The following is a 25481-nucleotide window of genomic DNA, read 5'->3' on the forward strand; positions in this document are numbered from 1 at the left end:
CAAAACACTCTAAGGGATTATTTCCCCTTTACCCAATTAATTATTTTTTATTTTTTTTGAGACTTTTTTGCCCTCTCCTTCTTTTTCACTTAGATGGAGAAGTCATCCTCCACCTTGCCGGCCTCCGGTGACCAGTGGCAGATCGCCGGCGACCGGTGACAGGAATCCGGAGAACGTTACCGAAATCCGGCGACCGGTCCCTAATAATTTCCAGTAACCTTATTATTGCCCCCCAGTAATCATATTATTGCCCCCCAGTAATCATATTATTGTCTCCCAAAAATCATATTATTGCCGTCCAGTGAATTGTATGAACTCTCAAAACCAAAATGAATACACTACAGGCACAATTGATCAATTTATAATCATATTATTGGCTCCCAATAATCATATTATTGCCCCCCAATACAAAGTCCAATGTCTCTACTGCCTCCCATTAGACCACAAAAAATGCACCTTTTTGTAGGATTCACAGATAATTTGACTTTAATACACAGAAAACAACATGTAACTTATCAAAACACCACACTATAGTGATCCCTGTCCCTCGTATTAAAGTCTACTGGGGGCCAATAATGTGTCTACTGCCCCCCAATAAACAGCCCAGAAATATCTTCATGAAATCAGCCCAACACCAGCCATCTGGGTAACCCAGATTACTTTGGGCACCCAAAACAGGGCACCAAATCCTAGCCGCCCACTGCCACACGTAGTTTGCAGCCATCCTCGCCAATCGCGTCAGCAGACCCTCCGCCGTCAGCGACCTGATCTCTTCCACCGTCGTAGTCGATGTGGCCGTACGCAACTAGACCGAGCAATCGACCTGCCTGGATCTCCTCCACCGTTGTCGTCGTAGATGTGGCCGTATGGAGCCAGACCAAGCAACAGACCTGCTTGGATCTCCTCCACTGTCGTCGTCGTCGTCGATGTAGCCGTACGGAACCAGGCTTAGCGACCGACCTGCCTGGATATGTTCCACTGTCGTCGTCGTCAATGTGGCCGTATGGAGCCAGACCGAGGAACCGACTTACCTGGATCTCCTCCACCGGCGTCATCGATGTGGCCGTACGGAACTAGACTAAACAACCGATCTGCCTGGCTCTCCCTCGATTTCGGCAAACCAAACCCATTTTCAAACCCGAACCAGGCGTCGGATCTGCAGACATGGAGAGAGAGAGAGAGAGAGAGAGAGAGAGAGAGAGAGAGAGAGAGAGAGAGAGTCTGAGAGTTAATTAATAGGGGCAAAACTGTCAGTAGATTTTAGATTGGGTAAATGGGGTTAAAAAACTCTTAGTGGAGTAAGTGGGCAATTTTTAGCCTAAAATCGGGTAAGTGGTCACGGCCCCTAAATAAAAACGCTTATTTAGCTAAAATATGCATAATCTAATTACGTTTCTTATAATATATGTACAAATAACCGTTGAGAAGAAACGAAAAAATGTCATCACTTCTTTTATCTATGCACCCTCCACAAACCAATTCTCCTCCCCACTTTACAAATCATTGATCACATTCAAAGCATTCATTTCCAAAATAATTGAGAAGGACTAAAAACCTGCTTGGGATGCAGTTGAAGTCCCAAAGCAACTACAAAAAGTTCTCCTCAAAAAAAAATAAAAAATAAAAAACTACAAAAAGTTCCGCAGCTTTAGGACTGAATCTTCCTTGCAATCCTTTAGAAACCGCCAATAGCATCTCACCCTTTAGCATTCCTCATAATTGCTCCAAGACCACCTAAATTATGCCTCGAATCAACAGGCCCATCCACATTCATTTTTTAAAAAAGGAAAAGAAAGTTCCACCCAATGTTCTATTGGAATGACAACGTTAAACTCATAAAGCTGATGTTGAACATGAGATAAAAGGATCTGTGAGTGGACATACTTGTTATGGAACAAAGCTTCATTTTGACTTTTCCATATACACTAAGATAGCAGTATAGATATACTGAGACAGCAGTATAGTCAGTAATCACTCTTAATCTCTACTATTATATAAAGGGATCGAAGCCAAAATTTGGTGTCAAAAGTTTCACCAAATTTTAAAATACCTAGAATATCCTTTAGAATAAAAGTACAAGCTCATAGTGACATTATCTAAACAGATCATTTTAGTTATTAAAAAAAAAAAAACCTAAAATGGAGGAACTAGATGAGAAGAAAAACGTTCTCATATTTCCAACAATAACAAGTGCATCACATGGGTATGAGGCTAGTAGATATAAGTGGAGCCAATAAGATTTGTTTTTTCTTTCTATTTTCCTCTTAATTGCTATTTCCCCTTATTCTTCTTCTTTCATCCAACCTTCTCCTCCTCCTCCTCCTCCTCTCTCTCTCTCTCTCTCTCTCTCTCTCTGCCAATCTTTAGTTGTATGTTTACAGGCGATCCTTGTTGTTGAGTAGATGGGAAGAGGTGGCGGTGAGAGTTTTCATGGCTGTTAGAAATCGGGGGTAAAATATGAATTTTAAAATTTACAAAAAAGAGGGTAGTGTTTAAGGAAAAACTGAAAATGGGAGAGAATTGAGTCGTACTTTCATTAATAATAGGGCCCTCTTTATATAGAGGATTACAAGCATAGAGATAGAGTTGTACATGGAAACATAATCGTACATTAATTGGATATTTCCTACGATTATCCGAGAATATCTCTAATATAAACCCTATTTCAACAAAAGCAAGTAACCTCGAGTTTGGGCCAGACACATATTTTGGATTTACTTGAACACTCCCCCTTGTGTCGCCCAAAAGTGGTGCTTCTCTCGTTGCCTCATTAAAAACCTTGCCGAGTAACAAAAACCCTGTGGGACAAAAAAAACCTCGGTCGAAGGGGAAAAAGAGCACAACACACCCTTCATGTTTCGAGACCATACATGTAGACATCTCCCCCTGATGATAACGGTCATGGGAGTTCAGATAACTTCCGCAAACGATGCTACCAACATGTTTCTCGAAAGTGGAATTTAGGCAATGAATTAGTGAGCAAGTTTGCCACACTGTCCTCAGATCAAACCTAATTCACTTTGATCCTGAGGAGAGTCTGTTGTTGCTGATTATCCTTGGTGTTGTCGCTTTTGATGTAGCCTTGCTTCATTTGTTCAAAACAAGCAGCATTATCCAAAATGTTGGTAGGCTCATCTGTGGTAGACTTCAAACCACAATTGTTCGAACATGCGTAATTATAGATCCAATCCATATACATTCACGAACCACTTCGTGAAGAGCAATAATCTCTGCATTGTTCGAAGATATAGCGACTAGGGTCTGGTCTGTAGACCTCCAAGATATCACGGTCTTTACTCATGGTGAACACTTAACTATTTTGGGAATGACCTTTGTGTGGGTCAAAGAGATACCCAATATCACCAAAACCTTCCAAAACACATGTTATTTTGGGATGGGGATAGTGGACGCAGGCCAGTGTTGGCGGCAATCTTGGTGTGATATGGGTCCGAATCCATCATCTCTCTGTAGGGATAGAACGATCTCATATCAATCATACATCTCAAGTACTGAAAGATATCTTTTACACCAATCCAATGGCGTCACATTGGCGCAAAGCTATATCTAGCTAACAAGTTCATTGTAAATGAGATGTCCGGTCTTGTGCATTTAGATAAGTACAATAATGCGCTTATTGTACTTATGTAGGGCACTTCCGCCTCTAGCACATCTTCGCCATCATCCTTCAAACGAAGAGGATCCTTTTCAGGATCAAAACTACAGACGATCATAGGGGTGCTTGAAGGTTTGACCTTGTCAAAATGCCTAAGCATCTATCAACACAATGCTTAAGTTCCAAACTGAGACTTAATCGTGTTCTCCCAAAATCTTTCATCTCAAACTCGGATTTCAAGTGTTAAGCGGTTTCCTTTAACTCTTTAAGGGCTTCCAATGAAGATCATGTCCAACATGAACCGCGATAGAATCCGAAAATTGTTATGGAAACGCACTGGCATATCCCTTCCCAATCAAGTAGTCACTTTAGTGAGCGTTTCAATATCTTTGTAAAAGGCGCTCCGTGGTCTAGAGTCACTTGACTTGGGTAAATGAAGTTCACCATGAACCTTCATGTATATTCCGTATCTAGATCCCCAGAGAGATACTTAGTGACCACATTCGTAAGCTGCATTATCAGTTATTCGAAAACTACTAAACTGACAAGGTAGTGGAGTGTAGTGACATCTATTACAAGAGAATATGTCTCATCGTAGTCGATTCCAGGGCATTTTGTGAGAAGTCTTGCTCTATAAGGCGAGATTGCCATATCTTTTTCTCATCACGCTTTCTAACGAATACCCATTAGTCAACAGGTTTTGTGTTAGGAGGTATTGACATCATTGGCTCAAAAACCTTCCTCTTCATTAGAGAATCCAACTTAACATAGATCCCAACATTCCATTTAGGCCAAATTTCTCTACATTGGCATTCATTCATCAACGGAGCGTGATTCGATATCATCTGACTTAACAAACTCATGCGCAACTACATCATCAATTATGATGGAGTTTCTATCCCACGTCTCATGTATACTAGTGTAATTTTCATAGAGCTCTATATTGTCAGGAATAGGTTCTGACGTTGAGGCGTCCCCCAACGATAACCATAACCCGGAAGATACTCATGAGACGGATTTTGAGTGTCGATGATCAAAGGATTGGAGAGTGCCAAAGTATCATTCGAACTCACGGGCCTCCCATGCATCCTAGCTGGGGCCATGACCTGTAACGCCAGAGTTCCACTCTCTTTGGCGTTGGCGCCATGCCTACCTCTGTGTAGGGTGGCGCTACGTCCTCTGGTAAGGACTCCTTCCTTGCAGGTATGTTTGCAGCATATTTGTGTGATCTCGTCACTTTAGTAGGGATTGAGATGAGACATAGTGGGGACAGACTACGAAAATTCCTGTCATTCCTGCTGAACATCTGTGTTCTTATCTCCCTTAACGAGGGGAAGACTGTCTCATCAAAGTGACATTCGCAAATCTGGTGGTAAGGGGATCGCCTTGCAAGGACATTAAGTGGCAGACGATTGTTGGAGTCTTAAAACCAACGTAGTTGCCTATTTGTCTGTAAGAACCCATCATAGAGCGCTGTGGTTGTGCAATTGGCACATAGATGGCACACTCAAATATGAGTAAGTATGATATTTGTACCTAGTCACTAGCTGTAACGCAAAGGTAGATTGAGTGGCAGTGGGTCGTAGATGAATTAGCATAGCTTCATGCGATATTGCATCACCCCAAGCGGATATAAGGAGATTGGTACGCATTACCAATGTCCAGACTACCATCGTAGTCGTTTCTGCGAGACCATTTGGGTGTGTATATAAGGATATGATGTCCAACATCATTCCCTATTGCAATAACCATTGAAAGTCTTCGATGTAAACTCTCTCGCATAGTCAAATCTAATTGACTGAATAGGATTATTCGGGGAGTGAGCCCGTTGTTGTATGATATGTGCTAGGAGTGTAACATAAGCAGCATTACAAGTGGACAATGGCACAACACGTGACCAGCGTGTTTGCGTGTCAACCAACATCATGAGATATTTAAACGTCCGCAGGTTGGTTGAATCAGTCCACAGAATCCTCATGGATTCTATGTAGGAACTGAATGAGTATTTTCATATCCTTTGCATAGGACGGCCTTAGTCCTAATTTCCCTAAGGAACAGGCTTTGTAAAACGAGTGAGAGGCTTTAGAAGCAACCAATGAGGATTTTGGTAGGCCTAAGCGTCTGAAACGCTATTTGAAGCAAAGTTGGTGATTGCAACATCACCTGAGGTGTCATCACCATGATGTACGCTATCCATGGTATCAGGACTATGCCAGCCCTAGGCTGGTGGTGGACAGCAGTGACGATGGTCACACTTTGTCCAGGAATCAACTGTTGATTCATGCTTCATTTCGCTAGAGAAAATAGATTTCCGTGTGAAGTCTTTAGTAGACGGATCATCATATCATAACTAGGACGACCTATCCTGTCGTGACAAAGCCAATATGTGTCTAAATCTAAGAGATCTTCTCTCATAACTTTATTGAATTTAATAGCTCGAATAGTGACATAGAGTTCACTACACTACGCCAAAAACCTTAACAGACTACGTTTTTCACACAACGAAAAAAAAATTTATGTTGTGTGTTGATGGAAATTGCTTCATACAACATGTTTAAGGAGCTTCCGTTGTGCGAAGATGTTACAATTCATAATTTTTTAGATAGAAGAACATTGTACAACACTTATAAGGATGGTTCGTTGTGTGAATGAAAAGAAAAATGAGCGGCACATTTCCCTCCTACCTTCACTCAAATTCAGCTTCAAATTCTACCTCACATGCACTGATTTTTTGCTGCATAGTACAACATAATAGTTATATATGTTGTATGAATGTAGATTATAAAATGTCACACAACAGTTTTTTTCTTTCTGTTGTCCAAGTGAGGAAGGTGCATCTAAATTGTCATTCATTTCCCTCCAAAACGAGCAAATTTTGATTGAAATGTAAGTTACATATATGTACTCTTACAACGTAATTACTTATTTGTGTTGTCTGAATGAAAAATGTTTATCACTAGCGCCAAAATTGATTTTTTGATTGCACACAGGCGGCAATGTTCCCTCCTTACTGCCTCAGCTCAAATTAAATGTCTTCAGAATCAGACAACATAACTTTATTTATGTGTTGTCTGATTCATGAATACAAAATAAAAGGAGTCAGCTGCTCGCGCCTTTGACAACTTATCTAGGCTAGGCTTAGAGAGTTTTGTGACTTTTGTCTCCCACTTGATTTATTTCCAAGCACTAGAACAAAACACTCGGCCTTTTCTTCTAGCAAAACACTATCATTCTGAAAACACCCTCTTCTCAAAACTCAAAACACTCGGCCATCACCATCTTCTCACTCTCCCAGTTTTATAGTTTTTCTCTAGAAACTCCATTTCAATTTGTTGGTCTGGTGATTGGGTCGGGATTCTCCGTTGGAACGCGTTAACGCGAAGGATCCCTAAATCAAAAGAGCTCTATGGAAACCCCCAACTGAGTTTTTACGGTTAAGGCTGGCAAACTCGACTCTCCACTCGATTGTCATTGTTTCGTATTCATTTTCCTCCGTTGAAATTGCTCTCAATCGATTGCCTGGGGTCTGTAATCGGAGTCGGATAAAATTAGGGTTTGGGATTCGCTTCAGTTTTTACAAGGCTTCCCGATTTCGATAGCGATTCAGGACGGGATAACATTCTGGTAAGTAATTTTGATTGCTGAAATCAGCTATTGGGGTTGGGATTTGGATTTTTTGTGGTTTTGAGTATCGGAGTTAGATATGGAGCTATGGATTTGGGATTGAAACGGAAAATGTTGAAATTTGGGGATAAATGCAATACCAGGTCGATGGGTTAGATTAGAAAATTTGGGGTTTTGTTTGAAATTTATTGAATCGATTCAAATTATTGATTTTGAAGGTTTGATTTAAGTTCTTGGCTATTTCCAGGTTACCCAGAATTTGTAATTGTTGATTTATGGAAGAGGATTGGTACTCTGGAGTTGAGCATTATGAAGGATGTTGGTACTTCTTCTCCTCCAAAGAGCTCAAAGAGATGGATTACAAGGAAGAAAACCAGAGGTGAAAAGGTGGGTGATAGAGGAGATGTAGGTCATCAGTTGAGATTCCTGGTAGGTTGATTAGCAATGGCGGCAGCAAAGTTGCTTACTTGTATACTTAGTAGGGCAAGAAGGGAACCAATCAAGATGCCATGCTTGTTTGGAAGGTTAGTGATGACTTGGTGCTTACTTTGTTCTAGATTTGAACCTTTTATTGCTTTGTGTATGATCAGCAAAGCCAAATTGTTTGACTTGCAGGGAGCATCCAGCTCAGGAGCTCCTGTAAGTACTTGAACTTGTGCTAGAGTTATATTTAGTGAATACACACCCCATTTTTGATTTAGTATACTTTTGAGACATTGCACTCACTAGGATATGCTAAGGGTCTTGTAGGAAGTTATTAAAATTTAGGAAGACAGTTGACTTGTTAAGAAAAATAAACTAGAATTATTGTGAAGCATCAGAGCTTCAAGAGGGAAACTTATCAACTAGATCAAGGAAAACTAAGAAAATGCTACCAAAGGGATTCAGCAGCTAAAGCTAAAAGAAATGTCATTCCCTCTCGATCGAGTCCTGAGGATGCTCAGCTTGCTACTGTTTTCACTCACCCGCATCATAAGTTCAATACGACCTTGAAGTCATTGGAATCGTTTCAAGCTAAGAACTCTGAGCGTGTGTTCAATACAGGTTTGTTTGATCCCTGTTGTTAATGTTGAGGTTTTGGAGTTGGAATGGGATTGTGAATATGTTTGCAGTTATGACTTACATTCCTCAAGATTTTCGGGGGAGGCTTATTAGACTGCAGAGGGAGCGATCCAAGAGGAATGGGAGTAATTTGAGAGGAATAAGCAAGCTAGCGGAGATTGATTCTATGATTAGTTATGGGGCAAGTATACGTGATCGTTATGCTCTCCTGTGGAAACAACAAATGGAGAGGTGAGACTCCTCGCTTTTTATTTTTGTTTACCGAGTCAGGTTGGTGCTTGTGATCCACCTTACATACTAGTTGTTCATGGCCTTTCCAGGAGGAGACTGTTGGCACAGCTTGTTTCTGCTACTAGTGTCTACAAAACCCTTGTCAAGTACTTGGTTGGGGTTCCGCAGGTATGCTCTTGTGGCATTTGCCTGCCACTTTTATTTTGGCTGGTTTGGTCATTACTCTATCCTTGTTTGGACCTTTATTTTTAGTTCTTATTTTGTCCATTGCAACAGTTACCTATTCTTAATGTCTGATTAGCACTTCACGATTTGGTGTGCCAACTATTAGGGTTCCCTTTGTGGTTCTCTCATGTTGTCTGTGTATTTATCTAGTGAGAGGGTGATTTTTGATGCAGTTTCAGAGTGTACATTATTCTATGATAATTTGTAACTGTTCTGGCACACTTGCTTTTCGGTGCAGGTTTTACTAGATTTTGTTCGCCAAATAAATGATGATGATGGGTAAGTTCTTTTGGGGGAGTAGAGTTTATAGCATCTTCGATAGGAACATAATGGCTTACTGCATCCTTTATTAATAGGCCCATGGAAAAGCAACGACAGCGTTATGGACCACCTTTGTACAGCCTTACAACTTTGGTGCTTCTTATACGTCTGGCTATTTTGCTATCTCAGGGGCGGTTTGAAACTAGAAAATTGTGAGACCCTTTGCATAATTTTTATCTCTATTTTTTCTATCCAAACCATATTCCTATTTATCTTTCTTGTTGCACTTTTGTTTGCATTGACTTTTTGTTTCATATAATGAGCAGAAACAAGCAAGAGGTAGCTGTCTTGGAACAATCTGTTGACGTCTACACCACTGAGTTTGAAAGTTTATTAGGTTTATCAGGTATTAATGCTATTTCCTCTGTTGACTTGGTAACATTAGACGTTGATGTTATTATTTATGGTAATGATTCTTTTCACCATCTCTTCTTAAAAAAAGCATATTACTTTCAAAGTTTCAATTTATCTACCCTTTCCTTTTAGCTAGTTTTTGATTATTTCTTTACACCCTTTCATCCCAAAAATGCGAAAAAGTGAAAATTGACAAATAGATTTCATGGTATGCTGCTTCTAATCATGCATCATTTAAGTTTGCATGAACTGAGATAGCTAAATGCCAAAATGAAGTTGTGTTGTCTTCTTGGGCCGCAAATCTGACTTCAAATGTACTGCCCACTGCCGCTAGACTTTCAGCTGCTTATTTCTATATCAATTAATGTAATATGCATTTTTTTCAGTGAGGTTTTTGCGAATTCACCCTTCTTTATTTCAGCAGAGGTTGCTGGTGCTAGGGGTGGGCATAAATGACCGAAAAACCGAAAGACCGGAAGGGACCGGTCCGGACCGGCCGGTTCGGTCCGGGTTTTAGACTGAAAATAAGTGTTTTCGGGCCGGTTCGGTCCCTATACTCAGCGTGGCGGTCCGGTCCCGATTCTTGAATATTAGTGTTTTCGGGCCGGTTCGGTCCCTATACTCACTTGGCGGTCCGGTCCCGGTTCTTGAATATAAAGTGTTTTCTAGACCGAAAAACCCGAGCTTGTGTATGTGTCGTCCAATTATACGTTTGTTTTCCGAAGTATATTGTGTTAGTATGGACACGACCACATGTGATTACTCAGTAGACCTAAAATCTAAACCCGAGCTTCCTCAGCTAGAGAATAGAGATCGATTCCGCCTCCAAGCCTCCAACTGACCAACTCTCTGTCTCTCTCGGTCTCTCCCAGAAAATCAGAAATCGATCTTCACTTCTTCAGCCCTCAGACCCATTCAGCCCTCAGCCCTCAGCCCTCGGTCTCTCCCAGAATTTGCACTTCATAGTCAGTTCCTCACAATCGATCTCCCAGAAATCGGTCTTCAAGAAGACTCTTCCTCACTTACGGCCTCTCAGCTTGCTCCTAGCCTTGACGATCTTCTCCTTACTGCTCGCTAGCTCCTCTTCGCTTCAGGACCCCTAGATCGCCAACGCCGAGCCCAGAGTAAGCTTTTTCCCGTTCCTCATTCTTGTAAAGTCTGCGTCTTTGATTTATATAGTTATAATTGCTCAAATTCTTGTAATTGCAAAACATATCGGTCTGGGTCCGGACACTAATATCAGTTCTGTCTTCTGTGCAATCAACTCTCTCTTGCTGACTCTCATTTTGTGCAGTTGAAGGATCTTTGAGCTCTTTGAGGAAAAGTAGAAAGGGTGACTGGGTGAGGCTAGCAAATTGAAGTCCAGATCAACATCTCCATTCACTCAAGGCTGGGAAGTCTCGAACAAGTTTCTATTTTCGATTCAAAATTGTTTACCTGTTTCCATCAACTAATTAATTCTGACTCCCAACTTGCACCTGGTATGCTCATTTTGTTTCGAAATTATTGTTTGTCTCAATCTTCTATAATTGAATTTTGATACAACGCATCTTTTCAAAACCATTCAACTGAGATCTTAGTTACAAGCCCAAGTTCTCATCATCAGACATGGTTTGTTCCACCTGTTTGTGTTTTCTGTGGGTTATGTGTTTAGTCAGAAAGTGATGATACATAGGAAATAGCTCTAATGGTAGGCCAGGATCTACCTAGGACAGAAACTAAGCAGTATGAAAATTGTCAATTTTTATTAGTTGGGAAGCAAACCATGTGATTCATCTTTCTTGTCCTAAACCGAACCCCAAATTACAAGTAGTTGTCTCTTGACTCTCTTCACGAAGAAGTGGCAAGTACCATATAAAATGGCAAAATGTCTCTATACAAAACAACAAGAACAAGTATTTAGACTGCTTTGTGGTTGTTCAAGTTGGTGTATGCAATGAAGGAATGAGTAGTAGGGAAACTTCAAGAAGCTTGAACCCCAAGTTGTAATGCCATCATGTGCAGCCACAGCTAACAATTCTCACTATTCAATTGTATCCATATTTCAATGTTGAATTTTGTCATTTGGCATTTTCCTGCAGCCATCTCCCATTTAATGCTTTCCTTCTAAGTTTTCTCACTTTCTGAGTAATGTTCCAACTAATAATTAGTAAATAATGCCGACTGTGGTGACCTTTGTGATGTTCTTAACATTAGAAGAATGAGGATCAATCAAAGAAGATACTCTGATACTCTGACTCATTGTGCATATTAAAACCACCTTTGTTTGTGGTGATGAGTTAGACCCCAAAATTAATCGACATCATGATTTCTACTTTAACAGTACCTTTTATGCTATTGTAACCATTACAATTGGGTCCCCTCTTGACTCAAATCCCATGAACACTCCATGAGGCCAGAGTAGACTGTAGACTGTATATTCCTGGTTAAATGAGCTACATAAAAATAGATTCTGTATATGACCTAAATGTTGAGGACATTATGAGTGCTGATGCAGAGGCCTCATTGTCAATTTCTCCAGGTAAGTTCTCGAATTAACACTAAATTTTTCTGTGGCTGGTCTGTGGTTTTATAGAAGTATATTATTGTAATAAAGAGTAGAATCATTCAAGAACTAAATTTAAGATACCTATTACTGATTTTACCTTATGTTTTATCATCTGTAAGACTGTAACCATGATTCATACTCAGCTTTCGAATCAGGAACATTTTTAGAAACCAATGTCCACATCTATGTTCTGCACTAGATAAACTGGATATGTGTGTGTGTGTGTGTGTGTATAAATCACCATATGGATGGTAGTCTCTTCCAATCAGAAAGTTCTCTAGTTATCACTGAGCATGTCAATCACATTTTATTTTTTCCCTGCAGGTTTGCAATGTTTGCTTCAGGAGAACTGCATTTTGAGAGAACTTGTATGTACCAAAATCTGAGGGTTTCCTTCCTCTCTTAATTATATCTGTTTTTTTTCTTCTTCTTCCCTTTACAACTCTGACCCTTTACTGCATTTTCATAGAACTTGTATGTACCAAAAGTTCTGTTCTATCTTTTTAATTTTAAATTTTCTAATCCCATTATCAACATCATTTTTCCACTCTTTTATTCTATTCTGTTCTGGACTGAAATCAGTGAAATGTGTATGGATTTGTTTTTATAGTTTTACTCTTTCATTGATATATAATGTATAAATGTGTAATACAATGTCTTTTTAAACTAAAATGTGTAGGGAAAAAAATTTGAAGAGGGAGGACTGGAGGGGCAGCTGCATGGCATTGAGCATGGCAGCTGCATGGCATTGAGCATGGCAGCATGGAAGTTTGGTTGTTCACTTGTTGTCTTGTCGAACATTGTTTTGGTTTTTAATTTGTTATGTTGTTAAGACAATATGTGTATGTGTTGGTGAACTTTCCGTGGAACTGTGTTGATTGAATGGTTGATTGAATGATTATGGAATGGTTGATTGAATGATTGTTATTTGCAAGATGGTTTTATACTTTTATTTGCAGCCTTGTTGCTAGTGCAGCTGTGCAGATTACAGAATGGTTTATTGGTTTTATTTTCAGCATTGTAGCCTTGTTGCTAGTTCATATTGCATTACTCTTTATACTCTCTAAACAGAAGCAGGTCAAGCAGCAAAATGCAGTAGTGCTGCAAAGATTGATTGGAACCGGAAACCCGAAAACGGGCCTGTTTTGTCCCGGTCCGGGTTTATTCCGGTCCGGTTTTTATCTCGGTCCGGTTTTATAACGGTCCCTATTAGTTGCAACTGCGGTCCCGGCCCGACGTAAGATTTCCGGTCCCGGTTCCGGTCCCGGTCCCTATAATACCATTGCCGGTCCGGGTTTAACCCGGTCCCTATTTTGTGCAATTGCAAGACCGGCCCGAAATAAGCCCGCCGGTCCCGGTCCCAGTCCCTGTAAAACCGGTGCCGGTCTGGGACCGTGCCCAGGCCTAGCTGGTGCATTTGATGGAGGGTTAGATTCTGTTCTTTTTCTTTCTTTCCTTTTCTTTTTCTCCTTGTCATGCTTCACTTCTCTACATTCAAAATATGTATATACATATATAATATATAATATTTATTCTCTTCCTGTACAGGAATAATGATGATTACAAAGAGACAAATGTTCCTGCCGGTAAAACACATGGGGTATGTTTCATATCTATTGGACTCCTTTAATTTTGGGTGGATGCTACTTATATTCATTCGGATCAGCATCACCCTTTATCTAGTCCAGATGTGATTGAGGGATCAGTTTGAATGTGTGACTGAAACCCCAAGTAACTGGGTAATGTGTTATTTGATTTATGATTTGTTGGTGTTTGTAAAAAAAAAAAACTACAAGTTTTCAATTCTAGTACATTGACAATAAGGAAAATCTGAAAACTTGTCCATCTAATCTGAGTGATGTGTTATAAGATTTACTCAAGCTGAGTATAGTAGGTAGTGAAGAAACTTAGTAAGTAATATAGGTTCAGAAACAACCTTCTTAATTAGCTGGTTTGTGGTATAGAAACAATCCTGCAATTATCCTATTCAGTTTCTCTGTCAAATATTATTGCAATACTGCTCCAAACTTATGGCATTTTGTAATTTCTTCACTCTTTTAGGTTTCTCTGTTTGTGGACTCGATAAATTTGTATATTGCTTGGGATTTTTCGCTTGTGCAAGGGAAGATAAACTTGGTATCGTTCCTAAATTTCATTTAATTACTCGGTGAATGTGTCTTCTTCTTTCATAGCCTGTTGAAGTATTCTTTCATCTGTGATGTGAATGCTCTGGCCTTCTTCATTTCTTGTAGTTCTCCGTTGTGTAACTCGTGCTATTTTCTTGTATGCCTTGTTTGTTTGGAATGAGATTGGTAATGAGTCCAATAAAAGTTATTGATGAAATGGCAAATTTTAAACTGTATGAAGATTGTGTGAGGATGTTGGGTTGGAATATTCACTTTCTGGTCATTGTTCGACCCAAGGTTGCCATTCTGAGTACTATGAGGTTGAATATAGCAAAAAAGTGCTCGCTTTTCAGATTCTCCAGGAAATTTGGCTACGTAGTTGTATAATGATATCCTTGTGAAGATTATCTTTTTATTCATCTCTTTATTCTGACAGGATCACCCGGTTTTGAACAGATGCCTTTTAGTTATTTTCTGAGATAATATTTACTTCTGATATAACATTATGAATGATATATGTTATTCGTCTTGTGAAGGACCTTTAGACATTACCCAAACCCCTATGTTTGATAGTACTTTAGTAGTTCTTGAATGTATATTATCTTTGAGTTCAGACAATTGATAATGAGATACGCTGTATAATATCAGTATGTGGTCCAATTATTAAAATAACTTTCAATATTTAAATCATAAGCATAACAATTGGATATATGCACTTTTGGATGGCAGGCAGAAGGTTGTGTTCTGATGGATAGAAAGGAATTTCAACTTTCTAAAGCTTATTTGTTTGTATATAGGTTCTGGACTAGCTTTTTTGGCTGAGGTGTCTTTGGTTGGACATTTGGACAGAAATTGCAAACCACTCGCTTCAACTTTAAAGGTTTGACACCATGGCTGCACAGACTACGTTCCTGGAATAGTGGGAAGACGAGTTTGTATCAATATGTTGGCTATTGAAACCAAGTTCCTGCACAAACTATATATGTGGCATGTTTTACGTAGTTGTATCAGATTTTGGGAAATGCTTTTAACATTAAGAGATATATGAAATAGGTTTGATTACTCATTTGAGCATTTGCAATGTGTTTTCTTTTCAATTGATCAACGATCTAGACGTACCATTATTTAGGTAATAATGGAGCATTAATTTTGCCTAATTCTGATCACACAATGATCTAGGTAACAAAAATAGGACAAAAACACATTGTAATCAATCAAATCACACATCGGTTTTTAACAAATCAGTGTCTTCTAATTTATACTCAGACAACAGAATTAATTGAACTCTGTTGTCCTAAAAGTTAATCACACAATAGAATCAATTGAACTCTGTTGTCCTAAAGTTAATCACACAACAGATATAGTCCAAGAACTGAAGTTTGAAGATAAATCAGACAACAGACAGAATAAAAATATGTTGTCTGACACGCTTAACATACAACAGCTTAAAACTGGCACTGTTGTCTGAAGACAGCGCCTCAACTGCTGCGTAGCTGCGCTTCGCATCTGCCGAGCTATCACACAACAGTTATAACACATACCTGTTGTCTGAATGTTTATCACACAACTGTGTTCCACCGTTGTCTGATTTTTCATCTGACAACGGCTCACTCTACAAAGGTGGGACTCCAAATCCCACATCGGTTTTCTGCCGTTGTCTGATGTGATTTTTGGTGTAGTGCTAGAGAAACACATAAACTTCTCTAAAATGTGCTTTTGTTCGCAATCGTTAGAGGTATTGCAAAGGAACTCATTTCCGTTCTCTACATGCGTTTTAGCATGGAATCTGTTGCCTATTCATAGGGTATGATTTCCCCTAAGAGCGTAGAGGGTTTCTGTGACAGTAATCAAGGTGCCATTAGCAAGTGGAACTTGGGCTATTCTATGTCCTCAAATTAATACCGATGGCCCAGCCATCGTAGTCACAAAGTAATATGCTCATAATCAAGATGGAGTCATAATGAAAAGAACTCGAAATTTTATTCATAAGCCAACGGAGTTACATCATTGTCTCTTTGACCAACGAAAATATGATCCAAAATGCTAGTTAATGCAAAACAATGGTAGTTGTCTAACTTCTTTCGGTAATTCTAAAATAAATGTGACCAGGTGAGTAGAGAGATCTCGGTGGAGCAAGGCTCGCTTAAGTTCCACTAATCTCATAACCTTCCTAGACATCACACTTACTTTGGGTGAGCCTACTTTGAAGAAAGACTAAACCATTGGCATTTACTACAAAAATATATGGCAATTTCCTATTACATCTCTTGGAAAATAAAAAGACTTAAATAGAATTGGCGATCTATTGATCCCAGCCAGATTTGTAGTCTTCAACCCTTCACTCTAGATCATCTTCTTGATCTTCTTGTTCCACATAGTGAGCATCTCTTGCTTCATAATATGCTTTGTAGGCGGTGACAATTTCTTCACGAGCTCTACAAATGTGTGCCCAATGATCAGACACTCCACATCGAGAACATACATCTCTTTGCTCAAACTCCATTGATTGAGGCGCTTTGAAAGCGTTATTTAGAAGGATCTTAGTGTTGGTGGCGCCACCAACATGGCCAAAGGCGTTGCCTCCCTCTCTCTTTCCACGTTTACCTCTTCGGTTCCATGTTCGCCTATTTTGGCGGTTACCTTCCCAAGTATAGCGATTATATGGACCAGAACGTCCAGAAGTATCCCTAAGATTAGGGTTTCGCTCTTGGTGCCCTCTCATAGGGGCGCGACTATAATTGGATTTGTTTCCACGGATCTCGAATTATAGTTCTTCACAAGGATGTTGTCATGCTTTTCAGTGACATTCATAGCTCCAATGAGCTCATGAAACCTTGTGATCCGTCCTGCAGTAACATCGATTTGATAGTTCTTAGCAACCATCAATGCAGAGATGGGGAAGGTAGAGAGAGTCTTCTCAATCAACATCGAATCTGTGATCTCTTTACCACAGAATTCCATTAAGGATTTAATGCGAAGTACTTCCGAGTTGTAGTCAAGAACTGACTTGAAATCACAGAAGCGGAGGCTATGCCATCTCACTTCTAAGTCCGAAAGTAGGGAGTCACGGACTTGCCAAATCTTTCTTCCAGTGAGGCCCATAGCCTTTTGGGGTCTTCTTCATTCATACACTCATACTAGAGCGAATCATCCATATGATGAGTCATTAGGATTATGACTATTGCCTTATTTGCCTCTAAGGCTGCTCTATTTGCTTCCAAAGCTTGAGCTTGCTCAACAGTTAGCACATCCTGGCTAGGCTCGAGAATCATATCCAGGATTCCATCGGCCTTGAGATGTTGGCTGACATCACGAACCCACCTGTGATATCTAGAGCCAGTTGTTCCCAATGGAGCAAAGTCCAATTTGTTTAGGTTACTCATCCTGAAAGAGAACAAGAAATTATGGTTTGTTTCGGAGCGTAAAAGGCTACCACGAAAACATATAAAATTTCTGAGCGTAGTAGCTCCAAAAAAATTATGATTTTCTTAGCATAATCGCTTCCAAGAAATTATGAATTTCTGAGCGTAATCGCTTCCAAGAAATTCAATTCCAAGAGGTATTGGATTAGATCGAAACAATGACGTAAGTGGTCGATCATAAATTCTCTACAAACTCTAAGTTTTGAGATCTCAACAAGCTCCAAGCTTGGAGTGAGCACGAACCCCCACAGTTCGGCTTATTTAGGTCTCCTCTATGATGAAGAAAGGGGGGTAGAAGAAGGGATGTTGCAAGTCTCTCGAAATAGGTCGCCGGAGAATGTGGTCTGAAAAAGTCGCTGGAAAGTCGTTGGCCGGAGGGCTGACGTGGCAGTGGGTCGTTGTGTTGACGTGGCAGCGGGTCCTAGGACTGACAGCAGGCTTCTAGCCTTGGGTCAGTGGGCTTATGGGCCTGTTCCTTTCTTCTTCTGGGCTGGGCCTTCCTTTCTTCTCTCTTTCTTCTTCTTTCTTTTCTGATTGTGGGCCCGCTCCTTCTCTTTTTCTCTCTGTTTTTTTTTTTTTATCTTTCTTTTCTTCCACTATTCTTCTGCTGGCGAGCTTCTTCCTTTTTTTTTTCTTTTTGTTTCCTTGCAAACTGTGACTGAAAAGGTTGAAAACATGGGCCGCTCCCCACATTTTTTTTTTCTCTTATGCCTTTGATCAAGGGAGCCTTTTTTTTTCTTTCTCCTCTGCCTTTGATTGAGAGCGTCATCTTCTTCTGTTTTTTTTTTTTGGCTGGCAAGGGCTAACCGGTTATAACTTGCAGAAGCTTTATGGACGAGGTTAACCAACAGTGAATCGAGGCTAACGCGCACCCTTGTTTTTTTCAAGGGTTTGGGATTTTAGGGTTTCAGGGTTAGAACTTCGTGCTAATAATGTGTTTAAGGAAAAACTGAAATTGGGAGAGAATTGAATCGTATTTTCATAGATAATAGGGCCTTCTTTATATAGAGGATTACAAACATAGAGATAGAGTAGTACATGGAAACATAATCATACATTGATTGAATATCTCCTCAGATTTTCCGAGAATATCTCTAATATAAATCCTATTTCAACTAGAGCAAGTAACCTCAAGTTTAGGCTAGACACATATTCTGGATTTACTTGAACAAGTAGTGTATTCTACAAATAGGAATGTGTGGATAAAATAACTCAAAACGACATACAAAACAATAAAAAGATAAATTTTATTCACACATGCATATATATACTTAATTAACGGGTAAGGCACTACTGCACTAGTGAATACTAATAAAATGAGAAATTCATGAGAACTTTAAACTAACGATTGGCTGACATCTGCATATATTGAATAATTATATTCCAACTAACATTTCGATCACTATCCAACAGTTAATTTGAAGGTTCTTATGGAGTACTCTCTCTCTCTCTCTCTCTACACACACACACACACACACACAGACACACACACACACACACACACACACACAGATCCTATCCAGAGCGAAGCTCCGCTTTAAAATTAACGTGTGAAGTTCGAGTTTTGGGTCACTTTTCGGTCGCATATTCACATCTTGGCCGTTCAGTTTTTAGGTACTAGTGTATAGATCATCTTTGCAAATTTTCAGCCAAATTAATGATCGTTAAGGTATCTAACTCGCTTAAACCAATGGACAGACTGAATCTGTCAACCTGAACCGTACTAGCTTTAAGGCAGTTTTCAATGCCTTAACGATCATCATTTTGGTTGAAACTTTGCAGAGATGATCTATACACTAGTGCCTAAAAACTGAACGGTCGAGATGTGGATATGCAACCGAAAAGTGACCAAAAACTCAAACTTTACAAGTTAATTTCAAAGCGGAGCTCCACTCTGGATAGGAGCTATATATATATATATATATATATATATATATATATATATATATAAAGGTAGGTGTCAATCCATTAATAGTAGAATATAGATAAAATCAAACAAATATCTCACCCAAAAATTAAGCTACGACAAGATTGAGTCATTCTTAGATAACCCTAAAGTAACATAAAAGCAAGGGTAAAAATCACAAATAGTACCTGAACTATACCTCAATTTTATCGATGGTACCTGAACTTCAATTTTGATCACAACTAGTACCCGAACTTTTCGATTTCATTTTAAATGGTACCTAGAGCCACCTTCGGTCACTATTCCGACTAAAAAGGGTATGTGAGGCTATCATAATAATGATCTTTCGTGATTTCAAGGGTTGTGGTCATAATAATGATCTTTGGTGATTTCAAGGGTTGTGATCATAGCAATGATTTTTTTGGTAATAGGCTTTCCTTGAATTTTTTATTTTTTTGGATTTGGCTTTTTTGACCGGAATAGTGACCGAAAGTGGCTCTAGGTACCATTTAAAATGAAATCGAAAAGTTCGGGTACTGGTTATGATCAAAATTGAAATTCAGGTACCATCGATAAAATAGAGGATAAATTCAGGTACCATTTGTGATAATAACCCTAAAAGCAACATCTCCATGGAAATAAGTCACACAAAAAAAAAAAAAGGTTTTTGCCTCTGTTAGGGAAAGATCCAAAGAAACTCAAGAACTAACTTTAATTTATTTATGTTCCAGCAAAGTACCCTACTAAAGGGCACCCTCAGTGGTGCTGATAACCACAAGCTGACTTTTGCTCACATCCACGCCCTCCACAACTTCTGGAGGCACCTCAACTGCCTACTTAAAGGCACGCTTCTTCCTCGACTTTGCTTCAGCCAATAACTTGAGTTTCTTGAGCTTTAATCTTTTAGAATTGGGATTATTATTCCAGCCAGGGGACGCCCAACTTTGGACTTTTTTGCAGGAAAAACAAGAATGAACCTATTCTTGTTCTTCAATGGCAGAAATGGTTCGAAGTACGTCAAGCTACACTGGATAGATGCCGACTTGGACTCTAGCTTCATACGCTTTGTGTAGGGACCAGAGCTAATGATGCTACCCTCTTCTTATTTGTTATAAGAGCCAAGGGCAAAAGAGATGCCACAAGAGTAGGCGTAATAGCCTTCGAAATAGGCATAGTCTACTTTGACTTAAACTGTGCTAGTTGAGCAGTCAATTACTCAGTAGGGACGCGAGAATTGAGAAGGTAAATGATCTTGAGGTGGAGGTGAATATGTTTGGTGCTTGGAATTACGCATGCAACCAACTTGGAAATTCTAGCAGAAACAACCTGCGTTTTAGACGCCTCAAAAACCCTAGCCGGGCTGGGGTTTGGTCTAGGGTTCAGTGACAGCACGATGGTAGTTGAACAACTTGCAGCTGAGTGCTCCAGCATCCCATACACCCTGCAAAATCCAACCAATTGTTTATACCTGAAGCGGATCGTTGTGGAGGTGCCAGAGTTAAACTCATAGGACGACGACAAACAGCCTGTTTGACTGGAGAGCCAATTGCTTGCCGGATCCTAACCTTAGCCATCCTCCCGCTCTATAGACCCATCTTATCAAGCTGCACCACCGATCCCAGCGTTGAACTAACCAAATAAATAGCCCTCCGTCATCAAGACCGGCGGGAGGCCAAAGATCTAATCCCAGACAAGAATCGAAGTGATAGGCACCATCACATAGGTGACCGAACTCAGACATGGCCAACATAGAACCACTATCCTCTATCCACCATCTTCAACCGCTGCTCGTCCTACTCCTGGTTCGTTAGGCGATTGCGGAAGCCCTAGACGAAGGCCAACACACCCATAAAAACTTCGAGATCGGCGCGCCTCTTTGCTGTTACGGATAGCAGTTATCCGACTGTAAACTTATGAGTTTAGACTGTTGATAGAAGCATTTTTATGTGGTATTTTAATAGTTAATTCCTTAACGAATCGATTTTTAACTCAATTTCTATTTTCTTAGGTACATTGGAGTAAATGATGGTGAAATGAGCATTATGTCCACACTTACCTACAAATGGTGGAGATAAAATTGAAGTAAATGAGTAGGAAATCCATCATCATCATCACCCAAAAACATTCCATGTTTTAGGGTGTAATCATCATGTTTTCTCCATCATTTCTCACACTAATCCACCATCATCATCACCCAAAAACATTCCATGTTTTAGGGTGTAATCATCATGTTTTCTCCATCATTTCTCACACTAATCCACCATCATCATCACCCAAAAACATTCCATGTTTTAGGGTGTAATCATCATGTTTTCTCCATCATTACTCACACTAATTTACTCCATCTTTTCCAATTTCACTCTTCTTTCTCTTCCCTATATAAACACCTTCTCCTCTCACTCTAAAACACATTCCTTCATCCATTTCATCTCCTTGTCTCACCATTTCCTTTCCATTTTCCCACACACATTCCTTCATCCATCTCATCTTCTTTGTCTCTCCATTTCCTTTCCATTTTCCTTTTCCATTCTCTAGTTCTTAGTTTTGCATTTTCAAGTATAGAGAAGAAGAAGAAGCCGTGAGGACATAGCCTCCATCATCCACCTTGAAGACTTGCTTCCAAGATTCAAGATTCCAACGTTCAAGCTCTCCATCTCCATCTCCCCTCACGGTGTAATTCATTCTTTTTCCTTGTAATGATCTTTTGTTTTCCTTGTTTGAATTCATATGAACTTGTTTCTAGTTAACAAATAATGTTAAGGGCAAAGTTTAAAGCCCGTTTATATGTTTTGAGATAAAGTTGTGATTTCTATATGTTGATTTTTATGTTGCTTATGTGGGTTTGTTTAATTAAATTTGCATGATAGAAAACTTTTGTATTTTAATCTTATGTGGTTGCAAACACTTAGGGTTTTGATATAATTGGTGCTAGGTTTAAGAACATGAAATCGACTTTTCGTTTTGTGTAAACTTGAATCAAAGTAGTAAAGGTTTTGTGCAAAGACCGAATTTAATTAAAGAGGATTGCAATTAGGTGGACTTTTCCATACTAAGTTGTACACTTGAGTTGATAGCCTTTCTCTATGTCTAATGCGTTGAACATGTCATGATTGACTAGCTTTCTAGGGCTTGATTGCATGTTTGATAGGATTAATCTAGGTGCTTTCTCTTAGGTTAATTAGCATTGAAAAGTAAAATATGGGAAATCATTTGCTTTCGAATGTTTCACATGATCAACTCCTCTCTCATGACATTTAAAATCAACTATAGGAATTGTAATTGGATTTCTTGCATATGGATGTGGTTTTGATCTTTGTTCCTTGCGATCCACCCTTGTATATATTTTTTTACATTTTCTTTATTTTATTTATCTTAATTTTCAATTCTATAATTCTTAAACCCCCCTCCCCCTTATTTGTGTTTACTTGTATATATTTATTCTTTATTTTATTTTTGTAAATAATACTTTATTATTTTAATTCTTTATTTGTTTATACAATTGTATATATTTATTCTTTATTTTATTTCTGTAAATAATACTTTTCTTTATTTGTTTCACAATGACAGGTGTACCCTCAATCCCCGGATAGAACGATCCCTACTTACTTTTACTACTAATGACATTTCAGGGTTAAATTGCGCGCTTCCCAAAAGCGACGTCAACTGTGCTGGGTGCCGACTAGACCGAAGAAGTCCTCCCCTTCTCCAAGATAGCTAGTGTAACCGCCAAGCTGGGATGATACTTCATCGACCATGGTGAGAAAGATCGAGGATGCCGAGGAGCGATCGAGGATGCCGAGGAGCGATGGAGGCAGAGAGAAAACCCTAGCTCCGTTTTTGGGTTGTGGGTTCGAAATTTGAAGCCACATTGACATTGTTGTGTTGCCAAAGGAAATTTGGGGATTGGATTCGGAAGATGGACCAATCATCGGGTTTTGAGAAGAAGATCCCACGACCTTAGACCTCGTTTCAGTGCTGCAGCTTTTGTTTGTGTCATTATTCCCCCTTGGCTTATAGTGGACCGTAGAAAGTGTCCGTTTCTTTGACTACATAAGATCAAGAAAAAGCAAAGTTATGTCTGCCAATTTTCAACCATAAGTTCTTTTTTTTGCACACAACCAAATTAGGTTTGCATAATGTGATGAAATATACTATGATGGGATTATTACCCTCGTTGATGAAACTGTAGTGGTCCATGAACCACTGAGTTTTCGTTCCCTTTTTACCGCCAAATAAAAGTAAACAAAGGTTCTTTGGTCATAATATGTTGCGGGCGATGGTTTACCCCTTGCAGCCTCATGAATTAAACTGTCGATATGATCAGTAAGTGCAACCCATCAGGGTATTAGTTAGTGAATCAGTCCAAACACCTATTTTTCTGTCCACCTCCATACTTACCATCAAAACCAAATCCAACATTAGAAATCCGTTTATTTGATTCCACAGCAGTAAACCCAAACTCTTCAAGACAAAAGACGAAAACCTCTCTTAGTTATAATCTAGCTAATTCATTTTCTTACTTACAAACTCTTAGAGCCGGAATCATAAATAAAAAAATATATAAAAAATATTTGTAATATGATTTTTGAGTTCCTTATAGCCTAGAGAGATGTATATTTGTATATAGAGTGGTTTAGGGTCCAAGTAGGGTAATATATGATTAAGGGCAGTAACAACTCCGCAAAAATAGGAGAGAATTACGGTTTGGGAGAAACAAAGGAGGTTGTGGTGCCTGTCCGGCGGCTCCCTCTCACTGACGGTGGCTCCCTGCCTCGTCGGTGTTTGACGGGTGCGGCTGGACGGGTTTGTGTTTGGATTTCGGTGGGTGGTTTGAGGCTGTAGTGGAAGTCCTTTTCTCTTTATCCATTGAGAAGAAGCAAAAAAATGTCATCACTTCTTTTATCAATGCACACTCCACAGACCAATTCTCCTCCCTGCTTTAAAAATCATTAATCACATTCAAAGCATTCATTTCCAAAATAATTGAGATGGACTAAAAACCTGCTTGGAATGCAGTTGAAGTCCCAAAGCAGCTGCAAAAAATTCTGTATAGCTTTAGGACTGAATCTTCCTTGTAATACTCCAGAAACTGCCAATAGCATCTCACCTAGCCTTTTAGCATTCCTCAGAACTCCTCCAAGACCACATAAATTATGCCTCAAATCAACAGCCCCATCCACATTCATTTTAAGAAAAGGAAAAGAAAGTTACACCCAGTGTTCTATTAGAATGACAAAGGACACTATACAATGAGTGTGTAGATTCACAACTTTAAACTCATGAAGTTGATGTTGAACATGAGATAAAAGGATCTGTGAGTGGACATACTTATTATGGAACAAAGCTTCATCTCGACCTTCCCATATACACTGAGATAGCAGTATAGATACACTATATAAGAATTTTTTTTTTCTTTATATTTTCCTCTTAATTGCTATTTCCCCTTATTCTTCTTCTCTCTCTCTCTCTCTCTCTCACATCCAGGAAGCAACCCACAAGTACATTCACCCCCTACTGGGCAACCTGCCAATCTTTGGCTGTATGTTTATTGGCGATCCTTGTTGTTGAGTAGATCGGAAGAGGTGGAGGTGAGAGTTTTCATGTTAATAAAAATCGAGGATAAAATAGAAATTTTAAAATTTACAAAAAAGAGGGTTGTGTATTCTACAAATAGGAATGTGTGGATAAAATTACTCTAAACGACATACAAAATAATAAAAAGATAAATTTTATTCACATATGCATATATATACTTAATTACCGGGTATGGCACTACTGCACTAGTAGTGAATACCAATAAAGTGAGAAATTCATGAGAACTTTAAACTAACAGTTGGCTGACATCTGCATATACTGAATAATTATATTCCAACTAACATTTAGATCACTATCCAATAGTTAATTTGAAGGTCCTCATCATTTTGTTTCATTAACCTAAACAAACACATAGTTAGAGTGTAATAGGTTTTTCTCTCTAGCGAGAAAAACCTCGACGGCCATCAGCGTCCTCGTCTATGAAGATCAGTCCTGTCCGGTGGCACCCGGACGT

The 25481-nt window shown here is 39.3% G+C and overlaps 1 protein-coding gene across 1 annotated transcript; it reads left to right on the top strand.

Annotated features, from left to right (window-relative positions):
• The first annotated feature begins 7324 nt into the window (after window positions 1-7324).
• Window positions 7325-14190, top strand: LOC112184667. The gene is made up of 13 exons (XM_024322916.2): window positions 7325-7388; window positions 7485-7666; window positions 7853-7876; window positions 8053-8281; window positions 8350-8530; window positions 8620-8698; window positions 8994-9034; window positions 9112-9228; window positions 9343-9405; window positions 9799-9863; window positions 11930-11951; window positions 13527-13578; window positions 14040-14190. Exons 1-13 carry the CDS (start codon window positions 7325-7327, stop codon window positions 14136-14138), a joined length of 1218 nt encoding a protein of 405 aa, XP_024178684.2. The 3' UTR covers window positions 14139-14190.
• Window positions 14191-25481: the final 11291 nt, after the last annotated feature.

The sequence above is a fragment of the Rosa chinensis genome, chromosome 2 (genome assembly GCF_002994745.2).
Source record: "Rosa chinensis cultivar Old Blush chromosome 2, RchiOBHm-V2, whole genome shotgun sequence".
In the NCBI taxonomy this organism is placed as follows: Eukaryota; Viridiplantae; Streptophyta; class Magnoliopsida; order Rosales; family Rosaceae; genus Rosa; species Rosa chinensis.

Coding starts and splice junctions, on each gene's coding strand:
- LOC112184667 (XM_024322916.2), top strand. CDS start 7,325: ATGGATTTGGGATTGAAACGGAAAATGTTGAAATTTGGGGATAAATGC. Junction 9,864..11,929: donor TATTTCAGCAGAGGTTGCTG/GTGCTAGGGGTG, acceptor GCTGATGCAGAG/GCCTCATTGTCAATTTCTCC. Junction 11,952..13,526: donor CTCATTGTCAATTTCTCCAG/GTAAGTTCTCGA, acceptor CTTCCTGTACAG/GAATAATGATGATTACAAAG.